Below are 27388 nucleotides of genomic sequence, written 5' to 3' on the forward strand. Positions count from 1 at the left end.
TCATTTGAATAATGATGAATTTCAGAGTAATTAGGTGCCCTGCCCAGTCACATAATTATTGCCAGAGTCTAAACTAAGACTCAAGTCTCTTGTCTTTTAGATGAGTGTTCCCTTTTCTCTTTGCTATACTACTTAAATGTCCCTAACGACTTAATGCCCACCCTAATCCTCTCTACCCCACAATATGTCCCTTGTGGACAGGCAGAGAAGAATTCTGGACTGTGTAGACCATTTAGAATAGCAGTGAATGAAATATTATTTCAAATAATGACTGTGCTGCAGTTCATTTGGGGGTGGAGAGTAGAGGGGAAATACAAAAGAAGGAAATTCTGTCAACAATAAGAGAAGCACAAGAGGAAATATCCTCTTTTGTTATTTTATTATTTTGTAGTTAAGTCCATATATAATATAAAACATAACAGGAAAATGAACAAATTTATAGAATAAATTGAGGTGTCTGGATGACAAAACACAAGAGCTTTGCCTTCATGTTTATAGATCTTTTGATATGTTGTTGGTCTTGCACTTTAGATATCAAAGAAATAAAGCTTGAAACAAAGTTGATAGGCTGCAAGGTTAAGCCATAGTTAATCTGATGATGGGTCAGGAAATAACAGATTTTCTAAATCTTATCCTTAAGTATTGGCTATAAGAAATGCTGATATAGCAAAATGCAAGCTTTTATCATTAGACAGCAAGAGGGAAACTTGAATGAATGAATGCAACTTACCTCCAAGTCCTCTGAAAGGAGGTGAAAAATAAATACTGTATTTTACCAGTGTTCTCCTCAAAGCATTACTCTAATAAGCATGCAGGAGGATGCTGTGAGCAGCTATAATATTAAGATCCAATCTAGAGGTAGGTTCAAGGCCAGAGTAGGAAAGTGTTTGAAGAAATCCTCCTCAGGCCAGTAACACTTCACAGAATGCCCTTTTGTGCAGGGGGATGAGTCTATGGACTATTTTCTTCTGATTCAAAAGGACATTCCCAATTTCAACCTTGCTAAAAAAAAAAAAGAGGCATTTTTGCACCTGCTACTAAGAACAGCTAGCATACAGATAAGGCTGGCATAAAATTATTCAGCAAGCACATGCTAGCTATTCCAGTTTAAAATCTACCAAATTGTGATCAAGTGGGGAAATAAAAAATTGGAGGTGGATCTGTTATTCTTCAAGATAAGGGAACAGTCTTAAAAAGAGGGTTTAGGCACTCACTTAACTCTACATGGAGAACATTCGTCTGAGGTGAGGTGGAAGATGAGAAAGAGAAAGGGCGTTACCAAAGGCTGACCAGGCCATTTGGAGACCAAAGGAAGAGGGGAAAAAGGCAATTAGGAAGAAATCTCTTCTGGGTCTGACTAGTTAAGTAAATCTAAGGCAACTGTACCAAAGATATGCTACCCATTACACCAGCAGGAAGCTAGGGAAAATATCTCAAAACATTTTAAACCCAGAGAAATTTATGAAAAATATGTCAACCAAACCTCCAAGGATAAAATCTCAGATTTGAAATCCAAGATACTCACTTTTCATTAATTCTGTGCATTATTAGAAAAAATAAAAAGTAACAAATGTAAAGATTTGTTTTATTTCTACTGCGGGAAGGAGGATAAATAGAACTGTTTTCAAATTTGCTCTCCACTGTTTACACACATACCCACACACAGACATAAACATACATACACCAAAAATACCCCAAACAGAAAAATGAAAAAAAAAATCAAAAATCAAAACACCCTCAAACGGCACCAATACTTCGTATTTTGACCAAAAGAATAGATCCCAGGAGGAAGTGCAAAATGCAAAATCAAATGACCGAAAAATGCTGAACAAACAGCATTATTAATATACAAAATATTTATATTACTGAACTAGTAACAGTTGATGTTCTCCGTGTCTGTAAAACTTTGGAACCACATAGCTGATTTGTTAAATCTAGTCCATGCCAGCTTCCAAAAACCAGAAAAGATTTTAGTTAGCTTCATTCTTTGATGCCTCATCAAAATTTTCTACAAGATCTGGAAAAAAAAATAAATGAGTTAAAGATACAAAAAAAGGAGAGGGAGAAAATTTTTGCTACTGGAATTGCCTGAAAATATACAAGACAAGGGGTGGAAAAGAATTGGTGGCATTTCACTAATAAGTTTCATTTATTGTTTAAACAGTAATCCTAAGGAAAAGCTAGTCTTTTCTTTGTCTATGCATACTAAGGTAAACAGCATTTTTGTATGTCAATCATAATTCCCACAGAAATATAATATTATGCAAATTTATAATCACAATGATTTGAAATTCATAAATGCAGGAAGCAAATTTTTGTGTGACAATTTCTGATAAGTTCTAAATGAGAGGGTTTTTATTCTTTTTCATTAGCTCATATACACATCATTGTGAATCAATTTAAATTTATGAGTTCACTATCAACAAAAAACTGTCATTATACAGTGAATTAAATGAAATCACAGGATGCTAAAAATATTAAAACTAAAGAAATGTCACTTACCTGGAACGTCATCATCCTCCTCATCAATGTCGTCTGGTTTTGGTGCTTTGCTATCCAATACTACAAATAAAATTAGTCATTAAGAACAAAGATATCTACAGACACTTTATCCTTTTTTCCCATCTAAATCTTTTATAGTTGTTCAAAAAAAGCTAAATATTATCTAATGCCACATTTTTTACTTAATACTAAAATCAATAAAACTTTAACTTCATTAGATGTACACTAAATACAGCTGGCAATTTCAATGGGCACTGAAGGTAAAACATATACAAAACGGAGAAATTCAGATTAGTTTGAATAAAAAGACAGTTTTAGTCTCTAAGTTACAAAATCTCCATATAAAAATATTCAAGAAATTTTCATCTCTTTTGGTATAAGAAAGTATCTACGTTTGGTCCTGGATAGTTGCTCAGTGAATAAAGCATCAGCCCGGCATATGAATGTCCCGGGTTTGATTACCAGTCAGGGCACACAGGAGAAGTGACCCCTGCTTTTCTCCCCCTTTTCTCCCTCTCCTTTTTCTCTCCCTCTTCCCCTTCTGAGCCAGTGACTTGACTGGTCTAAGCATCGGCCTCAGGTGCTAAGGATATAGCTCAGTTGAATCAAGCCATCAGCCCCAGATAGGGGTTGCCAGGTGGATCCTGGTCAGGGTGCATGTAAGAGTCTCTATCTCCCCTCTTCTCACTTGAAAAAAAAAAAAGAATTTAGTGTGAGCACTGAAACAACAGGCTTTGATTTTTAGGGGTGACAAGATACATTTGAAACCAGAACTATTCTGGAAATTCAGAACATATGGTTTGCTGCATCTATAGTACTGTCAACAATATTAAACAAAAGTGTAGTACTGCCTGACCAGGCGGTGGCGCAGTGGATAGAGCATCGGACTGGGATGCAGAGGACCCAGGTTTGAGACCCTGAGGTCGCCAGCTTGAGTGTGGGTTCATCTGGTTTGAGCAAAGCTCACCAGCTTGGACCCAAGGTCGCTGGCTCGAGCAAGGGGTTACTCGGTCTGCTGTAGCCACCCCCCCCCCCATCAAGGCACATATGAGAGAGCAATCAATGAACAACTAAGATGTCGCAACGAAAAACTAATGAATGATGCTTCTCATCTCTCTCCCTTCCTGTCTATCTGTCCCTATCTATCCCTCTCTCTGACTCTCTCTAAAAAAAAAAAAAAAAAAAAAAAAAAGCGTAATACTGTGATAAAACTTTTTTTAACTGTATGGATAAGCATTTTATTCATATGATTTAATTGCACTTTCTCCAAGATATAGTGTGCCAGAGCAAATTCAAGGATGTGAGATTCAAATAACAGTTGTGAAAAATTCAGAAACTTTGTTGCCTTCATAATTTTTTAATTGATTTACTTTAGAGGGCAGAGATGGGAATGGATAGAAAGAGAGAAGAAAACATTCATTTATTGTATCACTTAGTTAAGCATTGACTGATTGCTGTATGTGTGCTGACTGGGGATGGAAACTGCAACCTTGTCTTTTCCAGATGAAGCTCTGACTGAGCTAACCAGTCAGGACCACTTTGTTGCCTTTAAAGTTATGTTAATTATCATAATTTAGTAAAGTGTTCATTATTTAAAACTCCCTTTTCCCTCTGTTTGGCCACCTACACACTCTATTCCTCAACCATAGAAGTAAATATAACTGAAATTTTTTTTTATTTTTATTTATTGATTTTACAGAGAATGGGAGAGAAACACTGATTTGATGTTTTACTTATTTAGGCATTCATTGGTTGATTCTTGTATGTGCTCTGACCTGATAAACCAAACCTTGATGTATCAGGACGATGCGCTAAGTCAGTGGTTTTCAACAAGGAATCTATCATTATTGGACCTAGAATGGTTAACTCTTTCATGGTTTGGCACTAGTGGAAAACCACGGCTCTAACCAAATGAGCTACCTGGTCAGGGCCACAAGATTGGTGGTTTTGGTAATCCATGGCGGTGACATCAGCCTGAATTCTAATTCCTAGAATGCAGAACTGTGACCATACAGCCATTTGTGGGCAGTTAGGTCCCAACATAACAATCCTCATCACCACACATCATCACTAATCTAGAGCCAAGACTTGTGCTTCAAATATATTACCAGTTAAACATAGGTATTCTGGAATATCTGCTTTATCAAATGAAGAGAAGGTTGGGAGAGAAAAAGGAACTATGGTTCTGTTTTTAAATACAAGAGATTTAAAACTATAAGTGGTATACAACGTCGATGTATTTAATATCACTGAACTGTATACTTAGAATGGTAAATTTTATGTTATGTATATTTTACCACAATTTAAAAGGAAAAATTATACGTGTGGGGGTTCTGAAAACTATGTCAATAGGCTTCAGAAGTTTTTTTACAACATGTCTAATAAATTTCCAGGTCCAGTATATAATGTTATAACTCTGCCAGGTTGTTCTTCCTGCAGCATAACTCCTATTAAGCCAGTCTGCTTTGGGCCTAAATAAGCCTCCATGCATCAGAAATAAAACACCTACAGAAATCTCTAGCTAAAAGTAACGTATAGGAAAGTATGATACATGAGTGGGTATTAGACAAGGAGCCTGTGGAAAACATCACTTGCTCCCTCACTGTCCGCCCCTGTGAGGAGCTAAGAAGTGCAGAAACCCCTACCTTCTATTCCAGGATTGGTTTTACCTCGTTCCTGAACAGTTGCCACAGGGCAAGCAAAGGCTAGTCAGCGGGAGTTACAAGGCCGTGGGGTAACTGACTGTCAGTTCAAGCACTGCTTAGGGTCCAGCGCCATTCCAAACGGCTGAGGCTAGCTGCAGCCACAACTGCCATCTTCACTCTCCTGCTTCTAGTCTAGAATGAGGCTGAAAGGAAAGGTAGCACGGGCTGTGCCTGCCTGCAGTCACAGGTGGAGGACTTTTGCAGGCTGAAAATCGCCTCAATGTGCGAGAGGTATTTGAAATAAGGGGAAAACCCACAGGCTATAGTTATCACCATTCTGTTTATAATGCACCCAGGAGAAACCTCTATCTGCATACACACTGAAAGCATACTTAGGTATCCTCTTATTCTCTGATTAGAATGAGTACCCCTGTTGTCTCCATGTGTGTATAACCAGAACCTAATGCAATGCCTAGTACAATGCTATGTTCTTGTCGCCATTAATCAGAAATGAATATTAAATTAACTGTTTATAAAATATGACCTGCAGATCCTGGCACTTACCTGTCAGGTAATTACTCTCAACTCTATATTTCTATCAAAATGTACCCAAATACTCCCTATGCCACAATGCATAATTATTGAAGAAACAAACTAAAAATGTATGAAGCATAAAAGTAACATTATATAAGTAAAATATACATACAGGCAAATCCTTCCAGTAATGGAACACCTATTAAAATCATTAGGTTCTTAAATGAAAGTGGAAAGAAGAGATACTAAATTGAAATACTTACCTTGCCGAGGGAACTGTTCAGCTAACTTTCTAAGACTTGTTAAGCTGTCAGCACCAAGTTGACTTAATATTCCAGGAAGCATTTCTGTGATTGGTTTGGCTTCTGCATGACCGGTAATTGCAAAGGTGTTAGCAGAAAGGGAAGCTTGGACTTTGGGATTGTTGAAATGAATAACTGTTCCATCATCTTTAATCATGTTTACCTGTATGATCATGAAAGAAAAATGTACTTCACAAAATAGGTACAAGTAAAACAATATGTTTTAAAAAAAAACCAATTTAGCCGATTATGTTTTCTTACTTGGTAGCTATGCAATCCCAAGGTAGTAATTATCTAAGCAGTGGATATGGGTGAGAAAAAACCTTAGCAACAAAGTAAAATGGTGTAGATGGCACAAATTACTAGGATGGTCAAAGAATCTAGATTTTAAATTCAAAGACTTCTACTATGAGAAAGAAGTTTATGCCCACATTAAAAATATATATATAGATAGATAATAATCAGCCAAGAATTGGCTTCTTAATGACATAGTCATTTTCTTAGTTTATACTATCAAACTAAATTGGTACAGATATCACTTGGTGGGGGTAGCATCTGACTTAGGAACAGGTTGTAATGGGGTAATAGTGCATGGTAAAAATAACCACTGAAAATCCATAAAGAACACTCAGAAATTTAATCAATCAGGTGTTTTACTCCTTTGAATAGTGAGTAAATTTACAAAAATTTCAACTTGTTCTCATCATGTCATTCTCTGTAAAGGATTTTATCAGTTCTTCTAATTCTTAAGTATTGCTTCTCAACAACCTTCAATAACCCTTATAAATATAAAAGATCTCCCACCCACTTGCCTGGCCATATGAATGTGCTTTATCAATTACTGGGAATCCTTTCAAACCACCCTCACATTCTCTCTATAGCTTTCACCAATATGAACTGACTGTCTCAGACTTGATTTAATCCATAGCCTGGGACTTATTAAAAAGGAAGGTTGAGCATGTGCTATTTAAAATGTTATTTTTCTCTCACTTGTGCATTTTCTGTGTTTAGTAGAATTGAATTTGCATAAGTGAAAAGTATAATAATGTGATTCCACTATGTAGTTGACTCTACTGGGTCAGTTACCTTGGTGGTAACATGCTTATTATATAAAAAGGTTAGGAGAGTTAATTCTTGGCTACTTTAGAAGCATTTCATGATCCATCCAAAAACTGCCCTTGTCACAATCAAGCAGAGATGCTGAGTGTTCTCCATGGTCAGTGGAAGTGGGCTTTTCTTCCTCAGAGGTGATCACCACCACTGACAGACAGCACCAGAAAGGAGGGGGAAGAAAGGGGCGTCTAAGTTTCAGGCAAGACCTGGAACACAGAGAAAATAAAGGCAAATTCCCTGGAAAACTGTATCTTAACCCCACAAATAATTTCCCAAATTTTTTCTAACAAAAATCACTCTTTCAATTCTATACCCTTCCCTCTCAGTATTGTACTTAAGCTTCTATTATATATATTACACAGTAAGCATTCCATCCAGCTGTTCTAAATAAATGAGTTAAAAATAGTTTATATTAACTTTAGAAAAAGATATGTAGTTCTAAAGATAATTATAGTTTAGCTTAAGAAGTTTAATGTTAAAGTGGCTGAAAATCTGGAAGAGAAATAGCTTGAGAAGATGGCACAGTAGATATGAAATGGGATGGATGTTGCTCTGTGCCTATGTTAGAATCATAATTTTAGTATGGGGGAAAAATAAAGATATGGTAGGACTGTATTTTCCAAATCAAGACCAAACCACATAATTTAATAGAGGATTTGTACAATATTTCTAGGTAGGAAAAGAATCTCAAATATTGGAGTTTGAGATTTTTTTAAATTTATAGATATTAAAATCACAGATTTGAAATCAATATTGTTCCCAAAAAAGTAAGGCCATATGTTTGTTGAACTTCTAGTTCCAATCTGTTATTAAATAAATAAATACTAAAGACAAGAGCTCTTGGTTAAATAACATACCCAAGGACAATTAGCTGGTTACATGCAAATCCAGAACTAGAACTTGAGTTTCCTAACTTTCTGTTCAGTTTCCTTCCTATGATGTCATTCACATTCTTAAAATGTTTATTTGCCTATAAAAATTTAATTCTGTGGCTCAATGAAATCTTGGTAGAGAAGTATTTATTTATCTCAGACTGTAGGCTAAATGGAGAATGCAAAAGGAAAACAGCACAGATATATGGATAATGTATATCTTCCTCGCTACAAAATAAATAAGAGACTAACTCAGGGCCAAAAAGAATAATAAACAAGTTCATGAGTTTCCCTTCTGTTCAAGTTTCTTTTCCAAGGACTAAATGTTAAGTCGTATTTTAAATCCTTAGTTGTTTGAGTATAGTGTGAAAAGCAAGATGAATTCCATCTCAGACTGTGAAATAGAAATAAATTAATGGTTGTTTTAAATGGGTTGGATAAAAAATGTAGCTTCATGAATAAGGTCCACAAAGGGGTAGAGAGTTTACTTAATTTGAGAACAAAAAATAAAATACCAGAAGTTTAAAAGGCCAAAATATATTTATTTCTATCTAACATTGTTTTGTCTCTACTGAGCAAATGACATGGTTATCTAAGGCTCTTAGACACAAGATATTAGAAATTATCAAAAAACAAATTGTTCGGCTGATCAGTTAAGACACGTTCTCCACCCTTTTAGAGGTAAAAGAAGGGCTAAGGAACTTGTTAAATTCGCAAAGCAAAATGCATGCATTTCATATGGAGAATTTACTTTTCCAGTGATTTTACTGAAATTTGGTCTATATTAGTCATACAATCTACAAACAGTGTAAGAACAAGGAACAGACAAGTAAACAAAGACTATTAAATTAGCTACTATACCCTTTTTCTTTTCTTTTTCTTTTTTAAAGATTTTATTCTTATTGATTTTTAGAGAGTGGAGAGAGAGAGAGAAAGTGGAGGAGGATTAGGAAGCATCAACTCGTAGTAGTTGCTTCTCATATGTGCCTTGATGGGGCAAGCACAGAGTTTCTAACCCACGACCTCAGCATTCTAGGTCAATACTCTATCCACTGTGCCACCACAGGTCTGGCGCTACCGTACCCTTTTTAAATCAAACAGCTCCTTTACGTCAAAATGGTTTTTTCCACCGAACAGGTAATTCAAAGTAAATGATGCTACTTGTGCAATGGAAAAGACATTTTTGAGACCCCAGTCCAAAACACCAAATGCCCCTGCTCTTATTTTTTGCTTTAACAATAATGACACATCTGTAGTTAGCAGAAAGTATTTTGTCTTCTCCTCCCTAGTGCATTTACATATGCAGTTTCCCTGCTTCTCTACCTTGTAAATTCTATTTATCCAAGTCTTGAGTCAGATGCTCCTAAACTTAAGGTGGTTTATGGATTTTCTATACTTCATGGGTATTACAATTAAATAGAATTGTAGTATAATTGTGTTTGCAAGTTTTTCACATAATTAGAGATGAACTGTTGAGATCAGATACCATGCCTTAATTAGTACACCCCCACGTATCCAGCACATAACAGTCACTGAAATTTGCTGAATGAATGGACACCTCCTATACAATTTATTCTAAATCATGATTGCTGTCAGACCTTAAATCCCAAATACTATATGAGGGGTCATCTCAAGGTTTAGAAATAATGCCAGTAATACCCCCAATGAAAATGCCCAGAACTTTCTGGGCTTTATCTTTGCCTTGACTCTTCCTATTGTTCTGACCTTTCAGAATCAGCCTAACCACCATACAGAATTTAGGACCATTTTAAGTCATTCCTGCCAACTGCTGTGTGGCACCGTTATCCTGCTATCAAAACTTTAAAACCCCTGCCTTCCCTGGCCTCTGAGTAGAGTACATATTAATCAGAGCAGCTTTCTATCTGGTAGATCTGATGCTTGTTTTATTCCTGCACAGCAGTTTTTATGGCTATAGGAGGTTCACAAAGTTATATTTGACTCAGTAGAACTTGCTGACAATTGCCCTCTCAGATCAGAGAAAAGGTTTAAATTTTTCTATGTGACCTTTTTGTATCCAAGTCTCCACTAGGGCAGGGAGCTGCAGTTCTGAAAACTTACAGTTGTCTTAAAATCATGTGTTATTGCCACTTCTTCCTGTAGTGGCACTCAATGTTTATCAGAAAATTTATTTTTGATTGCTTGCATCCTATGTCTTAAGGGGGTAAAATAATAGACATTTTAAGAATAAGACATTTAAATATCTGGGGTTTTGTGAGGCAAAAGGATGTCTTTTTTTTTTTGTCTTTTTTTTTTGTATTTTTCTGAAGCTGGAAACGGGGAGGCAGTCAGACAGACTCCCGCATGCACCCGACCGGGATCCACCCGGCACACCCACCAGGGGGCGATGTTCTGCCCATTTGGGGCGTCGCTCTGTTGCTACCAGAGCCAGTCCAGCGTCTGAGGCAGAGGCCACAGAGCCATCCCCAGCACCCGGGCCATCCTTGCTCCAATGGAGCCTTGGCTGCGGGAGGGGAAGAGAGAGACAGAGAGGAAGGAGAGGGGGAGGGTGGAGAAGCAGATGGGTGCCTCTCCTGTGTGCTCTGGCCGGGAATCGAACCCGGGACTTCCGCACGCCAGGCCGACGCTCTACCAATGAGCGAACCGGCCAGGGCCAGGATGTCATATTTTGAGGATTATGGGCTGTGTGCATACTCCCATAATTCAGTATCTTTCTCATTCAATCCTTCTAAGCTTAGAACCTCTTTCTTCCTTTCTCTCTTTTTCTTTCTTTTTCTTTCTTTCTTTCTCTTTTTTTCCTTCCTTCCTTCCTTCCTTCCTTCCTTCCTTCCTTCCTTCCTTCCTTCCTTCTTTCCTTCCTTCCTCCCTCCCTTTTTTCTTTTCCTTTCTTTATTTCTTTTTTCCTATCTCTGCCTGTCTCTTTCTTTTTATTAAGTGAGAGGCAGGGAGTCAAAGACAGACTCTTTCTTGTATGCGCCCTGACTGGGATCCACCCAGCAAGCCCCCTACAGGCCACTGCTCCATTACTTGGCAACCGAGCTATTTTTATGCCTAAGGTGAGGCCATGGAGCCATCCTCAGTGCCCAGGGCCAACTTTGCTCAAACCATCCAAGCCATGGCTGCAGGAGAGAAAGAGGTAGAGAGAGACAGAGAGAGAGAGAGGAGAGGGGTGAAGCAGATGGTTGATTCTCCTGTGTGCCCTGACCAGGAATCAACCTGGGACTTCCACATGCCAGGCCAATGCTCTACCACTGAATCAACTGGCCAGGGTTAGTACCTGTTTATCTCTAAAGGTTAGTATGACATATAACCTATTATTGTTGCTATCAGCTAAAGCTAACAGCTATCATTATACTAGATATGCTGGGATCATTTTCTTTTATTCTCTGGTGACAAATGTCAGATGAGATGAATTTCTACATTATACTAGATATGCTGGGATAATTTTCTTTTATTCTCTGGTGGCAAGTGTCAGATGAGATGAATTCTCTACAGCTATGCTACAGATAGTGTCAAACAGCATACCCTTTCTGAAGAGCAATTTGGAAATACTGATGAAGAATTCTAAAAATATTCATGCTCTTTTAGCCCGTAACTGCATTTTGAGGAATCTACCTGAAGGAAATCAGAGATGAAGGTAACTATTTATATATCTAAAGGTAACTTTATTATCAAAGCATTACAATGTATGATAAAGAAATATTAAATTATGATATATTCACATATTGGAATATAGAGAGACATCTAAATTTATGATTTAGAAAAGTATTTTAATAATATGAAACAAATTTTATAATATGCTATTTGGGAGAAAAGAATTCTAAACTGTTCATGAAGCTAGTCTCAAAAATGTGTATGTATATGAATAAGACTATATAATTGTCTAACTATTATGCTGTATACCTGAAACTAATATATAGTATTGAATGTAAACTGCAATTGGGAAGAAGAAAATATATAACAGTAAAACCTAACTGTACAGTAACAAAATTTACAATCCCAGCCCTAAGCTTTCTCCTGAGCTCCAGCTCCCTATGGCTAACTTCTTGCAGAACAGTTCCACCTACAGTAATCAGTACAGTATCTCAAAGTTGATAGGCCTAAGCTATCTCATCATGGGATTCAGTATTCAATAAACGCTAAATACAGTTTGTGCTGTCCAGACTGTTTAATCTAGTAAAAACAGGTAACTTGGTTAATAAGTAACCATTATGACCCACAATATGAGTTTGTAATAATAAATGTATTCTAGCAGAGCAATTTAAGCTAAGGACAGCAGAAGTACAGAGAAAGTGTAGATTAATTATGCCTGGGAAGATAGGAAAAGTTTGACAGAGGCAGAACTAGACCCTACTTTATTTAGAAGCTTAATGTAATAGTAAAATTCTATGAAGCAATTAGGCCATCTGAATCAGAGATACAGATATTTGGTAACTTTTTTTTCAAATAATTCTGATAAAATCAATTGTTTTTGAAGGAACGGAACAGTTTATTGATAAACTGTTTATTGTTGATAAATTCATGTTATCAGGGTGAGGATAAGTGAGAGCACAGTCAATATATCCAACTAGATTACCAAATAAGAAGGACATCCAAATATCTTCAAATTTACAGGACATAAAACAGCTCCAAAAATTTAGTTCTGGATTATACTCTTGGAATTCACCTAGGAATGCCTTCTAAAACCTGGTTATTTACTTGGCTTTGTGTGGAAACAGTGTGACACTCTACTACCCTTACTTTTGGAGAGCTTTAGATGTCTCTGTCTTTGGTAACATGTAGAAGAAATCTATATATGATTATAATTATTACACTAAATCAACAAACTAATGCATACATGAAAGACCAGTGAAGCCTGTCTCAATTCAAAGAGTCTTTCAGTTTTTAAAGTTTCTGAAGAGGACTTAAATTAACTTAGGGAATGGAGAAAATTCACTAATACTGACAGCCTAGAAACTAAAATTAGAACTTGGTAAAAGTACATTTAACGAGTTTTTAAAACCTACCACTAATCTCCTTGTTCCTTACCCACCAAACTGAGTACTTTCTACTTTTTTGGTGTTTTCAAAGTCTAAGTACAGAAACATAATAACATGGTGTCTTTTCAAAAGGTTTTACCTGCTTCTCTTAAAATTGACAAAAAATGGCCCTGGCTGGTTGGCTCAGCGGTAGAGCGTCGGCCTGGCCTGCGGGGGACCCGGGTTCGATTCCCGGCCAGGGCACATAGGAGAAGCGCCCATTTGCTTCTCCACCCCCACCCCCTCCTTCTTCTCTGTCTCTCTCTTCCCCTCCCGCGGCCAAGGCTCCATTGGAGCAAAGATGGCCCGGGCGCTGGGGATGGCTCCTTGGCCTCTGCCCCAGGCACTAGAGTGGCTCTGGTCATGCAGAGCGACACCCCAGAGGGGCAGAGCATCGCCCCGTGGTGGGCAGAGCATCGCCCCTGGTGGGCGTGCCGGGTGGATCCTGGAAGGGCGCATGCGGGAGTCTGTCTCTCCCCGTTTCCAGCTTCAGAAAAAATACAAAAAAATACAAAAAAAAAAAACTGACAAAAAATAAAACAATAGTATATTCCTCAGAGTTCATTCAGCACTTTGTATAAAACATCCCAAATTAAAAACAATTCTAATTAATGTTTCTTTAAAGACATATTTTTTTATCTTAGCATTTCTGAAAACTGTTTTCATGTGTAAATGTAATACAATAGTTTTTTCTCCTAATAGCTGTCTTTAATCCAAGTGTCATTATTTTCTTTAAAAACATTTTTAAATTTATTTTAAATATAGTAACATAAAACATAATGTTTGAGGGAGCCAATATATATCAGACTAGATATTCCTAAACAATATTACTTAGATCTGTGAAGTATTGTATCTTGGTTCTCAAAAACTCAATCTTAAAAAGAGGGAAAAAGGAAAACAGTAAAACTCTTCCTCATCTTAGGTTTAAATATTCAGAAAATTTACAACTGTTAACCCTGGCCATTTGGCTCAATGGTAGGGCATCAGCCCACTGTGTGGATGTCCTAGGTTCAATTCCCAGTCAGAGCACACAAGAGAAGCGACCATCTGCTTCTCCACCCGTTCCCCTCCTCCCTCTCTCTTCTCCTTCCACAGCCATGGCTTGTTTGGTTTGAGCACATTGGCCCCAGGCACTGAGGATGGCTCTGTGGAGCCTCCACCTCAGGTGCTAAAAATAGCAGTGTTGGAGCATGACCCCAAAGGGGCAGAGCATTGGCCCCAGACCGGGAGGGGGGTGGGGGTTTGCCGGGTGGATCCGGGTCTGGGTACATGTGCGAGTCTATCTTCTCTCCTCTCACTTGGAAAACAAGAAAAAAATTTTACAACTGTTACCTTGCACTGTTAATTATCTTCATATTTCTTCTGTACAACTATATAGTTTGTGAGGTTAGAAGACAGCATGCAGGCATGTGCAAAAAGTATAAATGCCTATTATGTACCATTAAGTTTTTGTGTGATGTTCTGGAGTTATGGCTCTTCAAAAAGTTAGAATTGTAATGGCAATACCAACAAAAAGAAATTCACAATTCAGTTTAATAAATATTATAATAAAAAGAAAAAACAGGATAGTATAGAGGCACATAGGAAAGGTATCTAACCTTTCTTTGCACAAATGTGTATGTGTTACCAGGAAGATTACTGGGAAGAAATAACAACCTGCATTAAGACCTGAACAAGAGGAGCAGTGTTCCCAGAAACAGTGATGGAGATTTCTTTTATCTATAATGCTGTAAATAATAAATTTTGCATGGGAGGTGCTAAATAAGACAGGATATAAGGCAGGTACTTTCCCTGTGTTTGGTAAGGTGGTACCACACACAGTAATGATACCGTTAAATCTAACTTACTGCAGTGAAAATTTAAACACTGGTTACTGTCAGAAATGGAATCATTAGGTCACAATGGATCTAGATGGTAACATCACAAGTAGTTGTTACTATAATTTTTCTTGAGTGTCTTTTGAAATAATATTAAACGTTGGCTTCATATTTGAAAGAAGTAATATCATCAAAATATAATAAAATGTAAAAATAATTTAACCAATAATTTTTGAAAGATCACTAGTAAGAAACATAATCCATGCTAAGCTATTGCTAGAGCTTCTTGGCTGAGGTACTAGAGAAACTTAAAGAATAGAATGGTGCTCTTATGAGAAAAAAGTCCACCGTATTTGAAAAAATCGTGGAGTTTCTTTATTTCTACATTATTAGGATAAAAACTTATTTTGCATTAAAATTCAAGAGCAGTTCCATAATTTTGTCATATACACAAAGGGTTTCAGTCTGAAAAGTATGAATTCCTTAAGTGTCTATTAAAATCATTTTTTGGACAATCATCCAATTTTATAAAGTAAGCAAATTCAACAGCTACAGTCCTTCAAAGACATTTGAATGACAAGATCAGATTCTCCTAAGCTAATATTTTACATTTGAAAAGTTGTGGATAATTTTTTACAAATATACTATTTGTGCACATAATTTAACAATTTACAAAGTGATCATACCTCTTCAATACCAGCTATATTATTCACAGCCAGTTTTTTTAGAGAACTCTGAAGTTTTTTGTCATCTGCTGTAGCTGTTCTATGTACCACCTTCTTCTTTCTGCGAGCTGTACCCTGAAAAATAATCAAGCAGAAGGGTTTTAGCAAGCTTTGCATCTGGCAACTGCAATCACACATCTTCCTATCCACAGTACTCTTAACTAAAACCCACATAAGAAATTGCTGACTTAATAGTAATGATTAATAATTCTCAGAGTTGTTTGTCAGTCTAATCCAGATTTTTGAAGGTCAGTTCTAGACAGTTCTTATACTTTCCAATATCCAGCCTTTATCATTTCAACACATTGTTTCAAAAGTTTTCTAATAAAATAATTTATAACTTCAAGACAATTTAGTGTACCTTATAATAACTTTCAAACATAATAAGGAATATCTTTTTACAGTACCTCCTACCCCCTGACAATAAAGTCCAAAGATAGTCTGAAATTTTGATGATGATATAATTAAGCACCAAATGCCTACCATGTGAGTGTTCTAGAGTCCTAGAATCCAGGAATGAAAAGCATCAAGTTCTTCAAGGAGCATATATTACAATGAGAGGGTCAATAAATATATAAACAAGTTAGATCATTTCAAATGGGATAAGCCTATTAAGCAAGCACAGTGATAAGAGCTAAGCACTGTTGTATTAGAATGTTAAGGCCTCTCTGAAGAGGTGACATATGAGCTGAGACCAATGGGAAAATCTAGGGCAGGGGTCCCCAAACTACGGCCCGCGGGCCACATGTGGCCCCCTGAGACTATTTATCCGGCCCGCCACACTTCCGGAAGGGGCACCTCTTTCATTGGTGGTCAGTGAGAGGAGTAAAGTACGGTGTCGCTCACGTACAGTACTACTTCCGGTGACGTGGGACGTATGCGTCAGGGCTCCGGAAGCGCGTCCTATCACTTGTTAGGGCTAGCAGTGACAAATATGGATCTGGACATTGACCATCTCATTAGCCAAAAGCAGGACCATAGTTCCCATTGAAATACTGGTCAGTTTGTTGATTTAAATTTACTTGTTATTTATTTTAAATATTGTATTTGTTCCCGTTTTGTTTTTTTACTTTAAGATATGTGCAGTGTGCATGGGGATTTGTTCATAGTATTTTTTTTATAGTCTGGCCCTCCAACGGTCTGAGGGACAGTAAACTGGCCCTCTGTGTAAAAAGTTTGGGGACTCCTGATCTAGGGGAAGAGTAATCCAAGTAGAATGGAACAAGAGTAAACCTGTTGTGTCTAGAAAGAGAAAGCAAGCCAGTATGCTAGAACTGAGTGAATAATAGGAAAGGAGGAGAAAAATGAAATCAGAAAGATGGCAAAGACCAGGTTATATAGCCTAGAATGCCATAGGCAGGAGCTGGATTTTATTCCAATTGCAATCGAACACCATTGGAAGGTTTTAAGCATGGAAATGACTTGATTTGACTTACGATTTTAATAGATGACTGAGACTGCTGTAGAAAATGAACTAGAATGAGATCAATCAGGAAGCTATTGTAGCAGTCCTGATGAGAGATGAGGATTGAGGCAGTGGAGATGGGGAGATCTCTGTCATAAGAACCAATAGGGGGGCCCTGGCCGGTTGGCTCAGCGGTAGAGCGTCGGCCTAGCGTGCGGAGGACCCGGGTTCGATTCCCGGCCAGGGCACACAGGAGAAGCGCCCATTTGCTTCTCCACCCCTCCGCCGCGCTTTCCTCTCTGTCTCTCTCTTCCCCTCCCGCAGCCAAGGCTCCATTGGAGCAAAGATGGCCCGGGCGCTGGGGATGGCTCTATGGCCTCTGCCTCAGGCGCTGGAGTGGCTCTGGTCGCTACATGGCGACGCCCAGGATGGGCAGAGCATCGCCCCCTGGTGGGCAGAGCGTCGCCCCATGGTGGGCGTGCCGGGTGGATCCCGGTCGGGCGCATGCGGGAGTCTGACTGTCTCTCCCTGTTTCCAGCTTCAGAAAAATGAAAAAAAAAAAAAAAAAAGAAAAAGCTCATTTCTAAATGAATACTTTGAAATTCTAAATCCATTTTTCCACTCAAGAACTACAGTGGCACCTTGAGATACGAATTTAATTCGTTCTGTAACCGAGCTCGTAAGTCAGTCAACTCGTATATCAAACTGCCAATACTGGACTCGAGTGCCAACACGCCAACTAGAGGCAGCTTCCCGAATCACGACTTGTATCTCGGAATTTCACTTGGATCTCAAACAAAAATACGGACTCAGTCACAGCTCGTATCTTAAAAAAATTATATTGGTCTGTTCGTATCTCAAGGTACCATTGTATTTAAAATAATGGATAAAGCTCTGCCCAGTTGGCTCAGTGAATTGAGCATTGGCCTGGCGTGCAGACATCCCGGATTTGATCCCTAGTCAGGGCACACAAGAGAAGTGACCATCTGCTTCTCTCTTCCCCTCTTGCAGCCACTGGCTTGACTGGTTTGAGTGTCAGCCCCAGGCTCTGAAGATAGCTCTGCTAGTCTGAGCGTCAGCCTCAGGTGCTGAGGATATATTGGTTGATTAGAGCATTGGGCCCAGACAGGGGTTGCCAGGTAGATCCCAGCCCGGGCACATGTGGCAGTCTATCTCCCCTCCTCTCACTTAAAAAAAATTATAAAGCCCTGGCTGGTTGGCTCAGTGGTAGAGCGTTGGCCTGGCGTGCAGAAGTCCCGGGTTCGATTCCTGGCCAGGGCACACAGGAGAAGCGCCCATCTGCTTCTCCACCCCTCCCCCTCTCCTTCCTCTCTGTCTCTCTCTTCCCCTCCCGCAGCCAAGGCTCCATTGGAGCAAAGATGGCCCGGCACTGGGGTTGGCTCCTTGGCCTCTGCCCCAGGTGCTAGAGTGGCTCTGGTCGCAGCAGAGTGACGCCCCCTGGTGGGCAGAGCATCACCCCCTGGTGGGCGTGCTGGGTGGATCCTGGCCGGGCGCATGCGGGAGTCTGTCTGACTGTCTCTCCCCATTTCTAGCTTCAGAAAAATACAAAAAAAAAATAATAATAATGGATAATGGATAAAATTCCTGGGCTAATTTATAAAAACAAAACCTAAAGCAGAGCTGAAATACTAACAAAAACAACCTAAGTCTTGAGGGCAAAACCTTTTTAAGACCTGGCAGGAGTAAGGGGAAAAGAATGGAAGTTTCAACCTCAGAGTAGTTCCTGCCATAGTACTCAGCTTTACTGAGGATAAGCCAGGGCTTCAGTGTCAGCAACTTTGTGGGAGTGGAAGAAAGCTCTGTGAGTAGCAGCAGAGGTTGTGCAAAATCCAGCTGCTAAAGGATGGGCTAGGAGTGACTATTTACATAGGTAGTCCTTTATTTGTGAAAGGTTCCTGACTCAGGGATAGCTCAATTGCTTGCTGGATATCTCACATCAAATGATCCTTAGACACCTCAAATTCAACAAGTCAAATGCGTATCAGTTCACCAAACTATTCTTTCTATATTTCCTAAGTTTTGTAGCTGGTGATACCAACATATATCCAGTCTCTAAAGGCAGAAATATGGGGGTCATTCCAGACTCTCCTCTTTTCCCTTCATCCCTCATATTCTATCAGTTCTGTCTATTCTTACCCCTAATTTGTGTCCCACAAATTATAGCAATAGCCTCGCAGTTGTTCTTCTCTATGCAAACTTTTATTTCATTGTTTTCCACAGTGCCAGCAGTTTTACCTTTCTATATCTATTATTTCTTTCTTAAAATCCTTCAATAGTTGCCCCTTGCCTCCAGGATAAAATCCTCAACTCCTAGTATGGCATCTAATAAGACTATAATCCAACCCCAAAGTATATACTCTAAATTCTAGCTATAGTAAACTAAAGCAAACCATCCCATTAAAGAACCGTGTTATCTTAGCATCTTTTGTGCCTTTCTATGTGTAAGAACGACAGTCTCTTTTCAACCTACCCACTTACCCTCTCACTTGTCTACCTAGTGATAAATTCTTATTCTTCAAATCTCAGGTCTTTGATTACTTTCCTATTTCTCCTATGCAAGAATACCCTGTACTTCATTTTAACCTTTATTGCTCTGCCTGACCAGGTGGTGGCGCAGTGGATAGAGCTTTGGCCTAGGAGCAAGGACCCAGGTTCGAAACTCCGAGGTCACCAGCTTGAGCAAGGGCTCACTCAGCTTGAGCACAGGGTTGCTGGCGTGAAGCCCAAGGTCACTGGCTTGAGCAAAGGGTCACTGGCTTGGCTAGAGGCTCCCCCTGCTCCAGTCAAGACACACATGAGAAAGCAATCAATGAACAACTAGGGTGCCACAACTATGAGTTGATGCTTCTTATCTCTCTCCCTTCCTATCTGTCCCTTTCTCTCTCTCTCTCTCTTGCTAAAAACAAAAACAAAACTATTTATTACTCTGTACTGTAATTGTGAGCATGTCTTTTTTCTAAGCTGAACTGTCAAGAGAAGGAAACCTTAACCTATTTATCTTCTATGTGCTTGGCACATATTAGGTGCTCAATAACCTAGTTAAATGAATGAATGTGCCAATCACCTAGTTTAAAATATATATAATAGAGATGTGCTGCATCAAGCTCTTCTAGGTATATTCTATGGTTCTGGAATATCTCTAGTTTTTGCATTAGTCCATTACATTTCACTTGATGCTACAATGTGACTACTTTGGTTACATGAAAGCTAATATGACTCCAAAGTCATATATTTATTTCACTATGAAAGGAGAAAGTACTAGTCACTTCTTCCCTTCACTCTCTCCTGTCCCCATTCCCAGAAACTGTGGTTATCATCAAAGTAAATGACATAGTGGGGCTGCTACATAGTATCCTACCTACCCCTCCCCAGGTGTGAAGTAAACACTGTTCTTGCTTTTCCTTTTGCAAAGATTGTGCTGGGCAGAGATAAGGGTAGAATATTTTCCTTGAGCCTGGGGCCAAAGCTGAAGGGTATAAAAAACAAGAACTAGCTCTTTCTTAGACTTCAAAGTGCATGGAATAAGAATGCTCATGTTCACCTGACCTGTGGTGCACAATGGATCAAGTATTGACCTGGGATGCTGAGGTCGCCAGATTGAAACCCTGGGCTTGCCTGGTCAAGGCACATATGAGAAGCAAGTTGATGCTTCTTGCTTCCCATCCCTTTCTCCTCCCCCCTAAAATCAATAAATCTCTCGCTCCCCTCTTTCTAAAGTCAATAAAATCTTAAAAACGAACAAACAAACAAAAAAAACCCGCTCACGTTTATATAGGCAGGAATTTGGGAGGAAAACCCCCATTCCTAGCAATGCACAAAATGTACAATCAACTTGAGCATTCCAGTTAACCCATTTATAAACTAAACTGTAGCAGTAAGAGTACCAATCAAGATGAGGCAACCTTAACCTCTGGGATGTCCTGCTGGTGAGTCTAACATAATAGCTATCTCATATCTATTCTGTGCCATCTAGACACCATGTTAGGTATTTTAAAAATATACTCTAATTTTTAGGAGCATCTTTTTCAGATGTGGAAATGGAAGGCTGGGTAGCATGTTCATGTCACATAACTACCAGATATTAAGAGGATTCAAACAAAGATGGCTATTACCATTTGCACCATCAGAGAGAGAAGTCTTCTAGTTATCTATTATAGATCTAGACAGATTATTTTCAAGTTGGAATGTGGTTTGATCTTGATTACTGAAAAGATTTTAGATTTTCAATGACCACAAATCCAAAATATCTGGTAAAACATTCTCCTATCAATATTTCTCATGCCACACTCACCTTGCCCCCTATCCGGACCTGAGCCTGAAGTTTGGCTAACTTTTCTTGATTCATGCTGTTGGTAAATCTAGGGGGGGAAAAACATATTTGTTAAATTCACTGTTTTACCAAAATAAAATAACTGTTTATGCAACAGTACCTTCTGGTTTACTGACCTTGTAGAATTCATTACCACTATGATCATATTAATATTATCTATATTCTTAATAAATATTTATAACTTTTTCTAGCTTCATAAACCAGATATTAAAAGAACCCAAATTAAATAATGCCATGAGAGAATTCAATATACAAATAAAAAATAGACTGAAGATCTCGCCTTAAAAGCATTGATTTAGTTCTTTGGCATTCAGTAAAACCTAACCAATTATAAAATCTCTGTAGGCAAGCCAATTTTCCCTTAAAATTTTTTTACAGCAGAGAGCTGTTACCAAATGTTATTAGCACAACCTTTAAGTAGATTGTTTTTTTCCCAAATCACATTCTGTATTCCTTGTAAACCATAAATAGAATAAAAAAAAAATCAACAATAGGCTGTCTAGCTGTCAGGATCTGAGGTAGTCATGTCCTCTGTTCAAGGTCAGATGGTATGTTAATAACAGGGGAAAAGAACCAGATTTTTAGATGTTTAGTTCTTCTGCAGCACTTTCCACAGAATTCATTTAATACCTTGCCCTGATATTGTATGTCATGCTAGTCAAGTTATTCTTGCATACACGGTATAATGCTTCACTGAACAATTTGACAAAAATATATCTCTGCTACATTAACACTAAATATTTTGGGGAGAGGAGGTGAAAAGACTCTTGAGTATAAGCTAAAAATTAAGGCTAAATTTTGAAAATTCTAAGAACATTTATAAAGTTATGAATCCTAATCTGGTCAGTGATATTTGTACTAAGGAAAATAAATTCTTAGGTATATAATGGGCCATAACATTCTACGCCATATAAACAAATAAAACCCAATGTTAAAGTCTCATTTTCCTTGTTCTGTGCATCAACAGATCACTGGTGAGATGTGAGAGATGGAATAAAGTACAAGCCTGGTATCAAACCTTTTTTTTTAATTTTTTTTTTTACCAATTCACTAACCTCTTGATAGTCATCATTCAGATGAAAAGGATTATTTTCTTCATTTGAGAAATAAGAGAATCAAAGATTATATAAATACTAAACATTCTGTATTCTGACACTGTACTTAGGCAATAACCTGTGTATATCTTCATGTTAAGGCCCAAATAAAGTCCAGTTCTCAAATGGCACTTACTTTTACATTCATTCAGTATTTATTTGGTCTTCATTTTCTAGGTTGTGTACCTAATCCAATAACATTTAGAATTTACAATTCCTTAAATCTTTGCTCAGCACCATAACTGCTCAAGCAGCTAAAATACTCTTTATAGGAGGAAGTGTGATTAAAGTAAAAAACCGTAAGTCTTTGGAGTGCGCCAGTCTCAACTTGCCACAGACTTAAATTTGCTGATGTAAATCCCAATCTCTATACTCACTATCCACAGAAAAGAACCACTATTCACTTTTCTCAAAGGAATTGGCCATGAAGATGTAGTGAACTAACAAAGAGCCTAAGGGCCTTTTTTTTTTCTTTAATAACAAAAACAGGGCTAAGTGAAAATAACAGAACTAGACATAGGTAAACCTTTTGGGACTCCTTTGCATTTTGAAATGACAATCCCCAAGAAAAGATGGAAGAGAAGAGACAGAAGATAAAGAGTCCTGACTGGTTTGACACAAAAGCAACAGTATTAACTATATCAATGCATAGATGAAAGAACAGATTATATTTCAGGTAATAAGGACAAAAGATAACTTTTTCCCAAGGACTATCTCAGAAAAAAAAGCATTTTGGAGAGACTGGGAGCTCAAGATGGTAGGGAAGGAAAAATGGTGGTCCTCTATTAGCAGATTGGGGTGTTTGGAATTCAAGTAGGAAAGAGGATTGAGCTCTCTGAGAGATGTCAAGCTCAGAAAGAATCTGGACTAAACCTTAAAGATCACCTGGTTTACTTTCCTATTCCCCAACCTATAATTTACTGTCTTTATGTGAGGCCATCTCAAATACTTGCAAGCAGCAGCAGGGTAAAAATTATGAACAGTTCACCTTCCTCCCAATTTAATATATTTGCAAATCAGGGGAAAAGTCACTTTCTAGGCCCAAAAGGGAGAAGTAACTCCCAAAGCCATATAATTAATTAGTTCTTCCTTGGGGATCCTAGAATCTTTTAGCCCTTTCCTCAAGGACTCAAGAAAGGGTGTAAATAATGAGGTTATACTCAATATTTATTGAGTGCCAAGTTCCAAGCAATATAGTAGGCACTTTCACATATATCATCTTTACACAGAGATAAAATAATTGCAACCTTTAGTTCCGACTTTTTTTTTTAATGTGGGATTTCTCTAAGACAGGCACAGGCTTTAGAATCAGAAGGATCAGATTCTACCACTAAGGGTTTCAAAAAGGTATTTTACTTCTCCGAACCTGTGTTCCTGCTATACTAGAAAAGGTGTTAACACCACACACTTCGTAAGGTGTTTTATTTTTTTTAATGTTTAAATACTAAGTTATCAATAACACAGGGTATGGCTCACAGCAGATAAGCAAAAACTGTAACTATTGTTACCAATCCCGAGGGGAGAGCTTTGATAAAGTGTAAGGCTGTGGGAAAGGAAGTTGAAACCACCATTCACTGGCGGTGTAACACTGTGTCGATCAGTCATCGATCTCCGGACAGCCTAGTAGGCATCAAGCAGTGTGATGGGGCTAAGATGGGCAAGGGAGTGTCTCAGAGTGGGAGACGGACTGGTAAACAAATACTGCCATTAGGTGGAAAGCGCTGCAACGTAACTCGGTCCCAGGAACAAGGGGAGAGTGGGGGGGGGGGGGATGGGGCTGCTAATCTCAGTTTCCCTATCTGTAGGGGAGGATCAACTGAGATGACAGACGGGCTGTATACATCTCAAAGCTCACAGCACTGTTGTGAATACTGAGGAGCAACACGACAGAGGCAAGGGACCTTCCGTCTCCTGGGGCTGGATGTGGGTGGCAACAGCGCGGGCCCGCTCGCCCCCACAGCGGGCGGTGGTGCTGGGGACCTTCCCTCAAGTGCCGACCCCCAGCTGCGCCGCCGGTAACAGACAGGCCAGGCTAGCCGCCTCCGCCCCCATTTCGCGCGCCGCGGCGGAAGTGGCAGCCCGAGCGGCTGGCGGGTGTCGGAAGAAGAGGGCGGGGGGAGATCGTGCGCAGCGGCCTCCGGCCGTGGAGTGGCGGGACCGCCGGGGGTCTCACCTGAAGCAGGGAGGGTCCTCCAACACCAGCACGCGGCAAGAGCAAGATGGCTGCCTCAGTTGAGACAGAGAAAGACGACGGAGGCAGTGGCGGCGGGAGCGGGGCCCACGTGACACAGCCGGCCCTCACCAGAGCAACCTATCCGGGGAGAGCGTAGATGAACTACAGGGCCCAGCCTGCTCGGCGCCTCCCTATAGAGAGGTGGCAGGTGCAGGTGACCGCGCGGCATTCTGGAGTTTGCAGTCTCCAGAGCGTTCCATTGTGTCCGTGCCTGCACTGTTGGGAGGCTAATAAAAGGGCGGTGTGTATTTTGTTTGGGTGTGTACTTTGTCAAATGTCTTTTACTAGTTATTAAGTATACACTGTCGGACTCAACTAGTCTCCACTCAGGAGAGACGGGAAGTTTTGACCTGTTATGCATCAGAGAGGAAAAAGTTGAGGGGAAATATTCAACCCACAAAGTTTAAAAACAAATAGATTTAACCAGAAGAAGCATTGCACTTTAAATGATTTCAGCGACTTCTGTCCTGATTCCCTGAAGAGCGAGGTCAATTTCGCAGTAAGAGATGCCAAGTCTGGTTTTTCTCAGAGCTGGCATCAGTCAATTGCATAATCCCTGAGTGGATTGCGGTTGCAAGGAAAATAAGATCTAGCGCTTCTTCTCCAGCAAGAAGAGGCGTTCTCGCAAAGCACGGAGACCGTGTACGCCTAACAGATTTGCCAAGTCTCCTGGAGACGTAAGCAGGAACCTAAGAATGAAATTCGGTTGCCTTGTCTTTTATACTTTCGCTGGGGAAGTGGGACTCAAGGCCAATGGGCAACCCGCCCACTGTTTGGAATGGCTGACTTCACCGATCAATAATTTGAGTTGTGAAAAGACAAATAATAAATTGCGTTGTGAATATTAAGTGCAGGGTTCTAGGGGGCGGGGCTAGGGTGCTGGCGCACAGGACCAGCAACCGTTCTCCCAAGCCTCCTCCCCACCCCTCCCCGCTATCTCCGCCAGCCTTTTCCCTCTAGGTCCTCAGACCGAACATCCAGGATAGGGTCGAGGGGTGCGGGGGTGAGGGAGGAAGCAACTTTGGCTAGAAAGCAGCACCCATACCCTTCTACGCGACCTGCACCTTTAAACTTACTCGGTCACTATCCGGACCCCGGAGGCGCCACCCACATCCGTTTAACATCACTTCCTTCAGGGTTAGGGAAAAAAAATCTGGAAACGCGAGGGGTTGGGTTGAACTACACTTGGGGAACGGCGCGGACCTTTTGCTACTGCCTTGCGTCTGCTCAGCCCGGTGGCCCGGCACATTTACCACCATGGAGTTGCGGCCTCGTCTCGGAGCCACCTGTTTTTTGAGCTTCAGTTTTCTGCTCCTGGTCACCTCTTCTGATGGATATACGGGGCTTGGAAAGGGTCAGACCGCTTTCTTATCTTAATCTTTATTTATCCTGGGTCCCAGCCCAGTATAACTGTCTTCTCGTCTTAACACGATCCCCCTCCGGTTCAGTCTCTCAGGTCACAACAGATCCTTTTTTATCCTCTCCAACTGCCCCTGGAATTTGGAGATTTCTTGGAGTAGGGAGTAGCGAGTCTGGGGAATGATGTGATGGGGAAGTTGTTTTTTGGGTTGGGGTTAAGGACTGGCCCTTAAAATGAGAAAAAGTATGTTTAAGATCCCAGCATAGCGCTTACCACTTGGTAAGTCCTTTACTGCTAGGAGAAATAGAGCCTTTGGGGACCTGCATAATGCAGAGAGCCTTGCCCTGGGTCTGAAGATTCCTCAACTTACCTCTTCCCTGAAGGGTTAGGTTACTGCCTCTTCCTTGCCTTGGGAGGAACAGCACAAGCATTCTGGGAAGGGGGGGGTGACTGGTGCAAAAGGAAGGGCTGAAAGAGAGTAGAAGGTCTTAATGTTAGAGGGGCCACCAACAGCCGTCCCATCTGTGGTCTTCAGTGTGTCTAAAGAAACTGATTTTTTTGAGGACTGAGGGGACAGGAGTTGTTAACAGAGGATAGGAGATGTGCCCTGCCTACTCCATCCCATTACTTACATCTTCACTCAAACTCAGGGTTTACAGTTTCTAAGTGGGTGGGTGGGAGCGTTGATTTCCCTCTCCTTCCATTTTTTTGTACTGATCTTACTGTATGAAATGACTGCTGCAGTTCTGCCATTTTAAATTCTATTTTCTCTTGTCTTCTCTATTTGTTCATTAATTGGTGTGTGATAAGATTGGGTGGACATTAAGGGTGCTTGAGTACAGTCACTCCTTAATTCAGTGAGTACTTTTTGATCACCTGCTAGATTCCAGGCATTATCTTGGGCACTTCTGTTTTTTTACAAGCTTATATTTAACTCAGAGACAGAGTAGACACATGAACAAATTAGAAAGACAGTTTCAGATAGAGACAAGTACTTTAAAGAAAATGAAACTGGGATGGAAAGGCTGGGAAGGATGAAGGAGCTGGCATTACTTGAACTAGGAACGTCAGGGAATGCTTCTCTGGGAAGGTGATATGTGGGTTTCCATCCCAGTGATGAAACTGCATGGTCAATTTTACTGACCCAGAATGTTATAAATACTGACATTTTAAAACAGATTACTATATATTTAGCAGAAAATTGTTAAGTACCAAGGGAGACAGAAGGTAGTGTTAGGAGTGTGGGTTTTGATCTGAGTTTCAATTCTACATCTAAAGAGCTGAGGCATCTAGGACAAGTTGCTTAACTTCTCAAAGCTTAGTTCCTCACTTGCAAAATGGGCATAATAATTACCTCAGACATCAAATAATTTACTCTGTTTCAGTTGCTGTGTTAGGTGTAGGCAATCCCTTGGAGTCGTGTATTCAGTATTTTTAT

The 27388-nt window shown here is 39.7% G+C and overlaps 2 protein-coding genes across 3 annotated transcripts in view; one reads left to right on the forward strand and one right to left on the reverse strand.

The window, feature by feature from the left end:
• Positions 1-1037: 1037 nt before the first annotated feature.
• BTF3L4 (basic transcription factor 3 like 4) lies at positions 1038-24677 on the reverse strand. Of its 2 annotated transcripts, XM_066269201.1 has the most exons (6): positions 24531-24677; positions 21225-21291; positions 15469-15582; positions 5945-6146; positions 2503-2562; positions 1038-2017 (listed from the first exon to the last, which is right to left on the reverse strand). In XM_066269201.1, exons 2-6 carry the CDS (start codon positions 21276-21278, stop codon positions 1971-1973), a joined length of 477 nt encoding a protein of 158 aa, XP_066125298.1. In that variant the 5' UTR covers positions 21279-21291; positions 24531-24677; the 3' UTR covers positions 1038-1970. The 2 variants fall into 2 exon arrangements, with proteins under 2 accessions (XP_066125298.1, XP_066125299.1); XM_066269202.1 differs by lacking the exon at positions 21225-21291 and having other exon boundaries at positions 24531-24657.
• A 1044-nt stretch (positions 24678-25721) lies between these two features.
• Positions 25722-27388, forward strand: part of TXNDC12 (thioredoxin domain containing 12) — a 28420-nt gene continuing 26753 nt past the window's right edge. Inside the window, exon 1 of the mRNA XM_066269203.1 lies at positions 25722-25944. Within this exon, the coding sequence (XP_066125300.1) occupies positions 25848-25944 (97 nt within the window). The 5' untranslated portion in view covers positions 25722-25847. The remainder of the gene's footprint in view (positions 25945-27388) is intronic.

The sequence above is a fragment of the Saccopteryx bilineata genome, chromosome 3 (assembly GCF_036850765.1).
Source record: "Saccopteryx bilineata isolate mSacBil1 chromosome 3, mSacBil1_pri_phased_curated, whole genome shotgun sequence".
Taxonomy (NCBI): Eukaryota; Metazoa; Chordata; class Mammalia; order Chiroptera; family Emballonuridae; genus Saccopteryx; species Saccopteryx bilineata.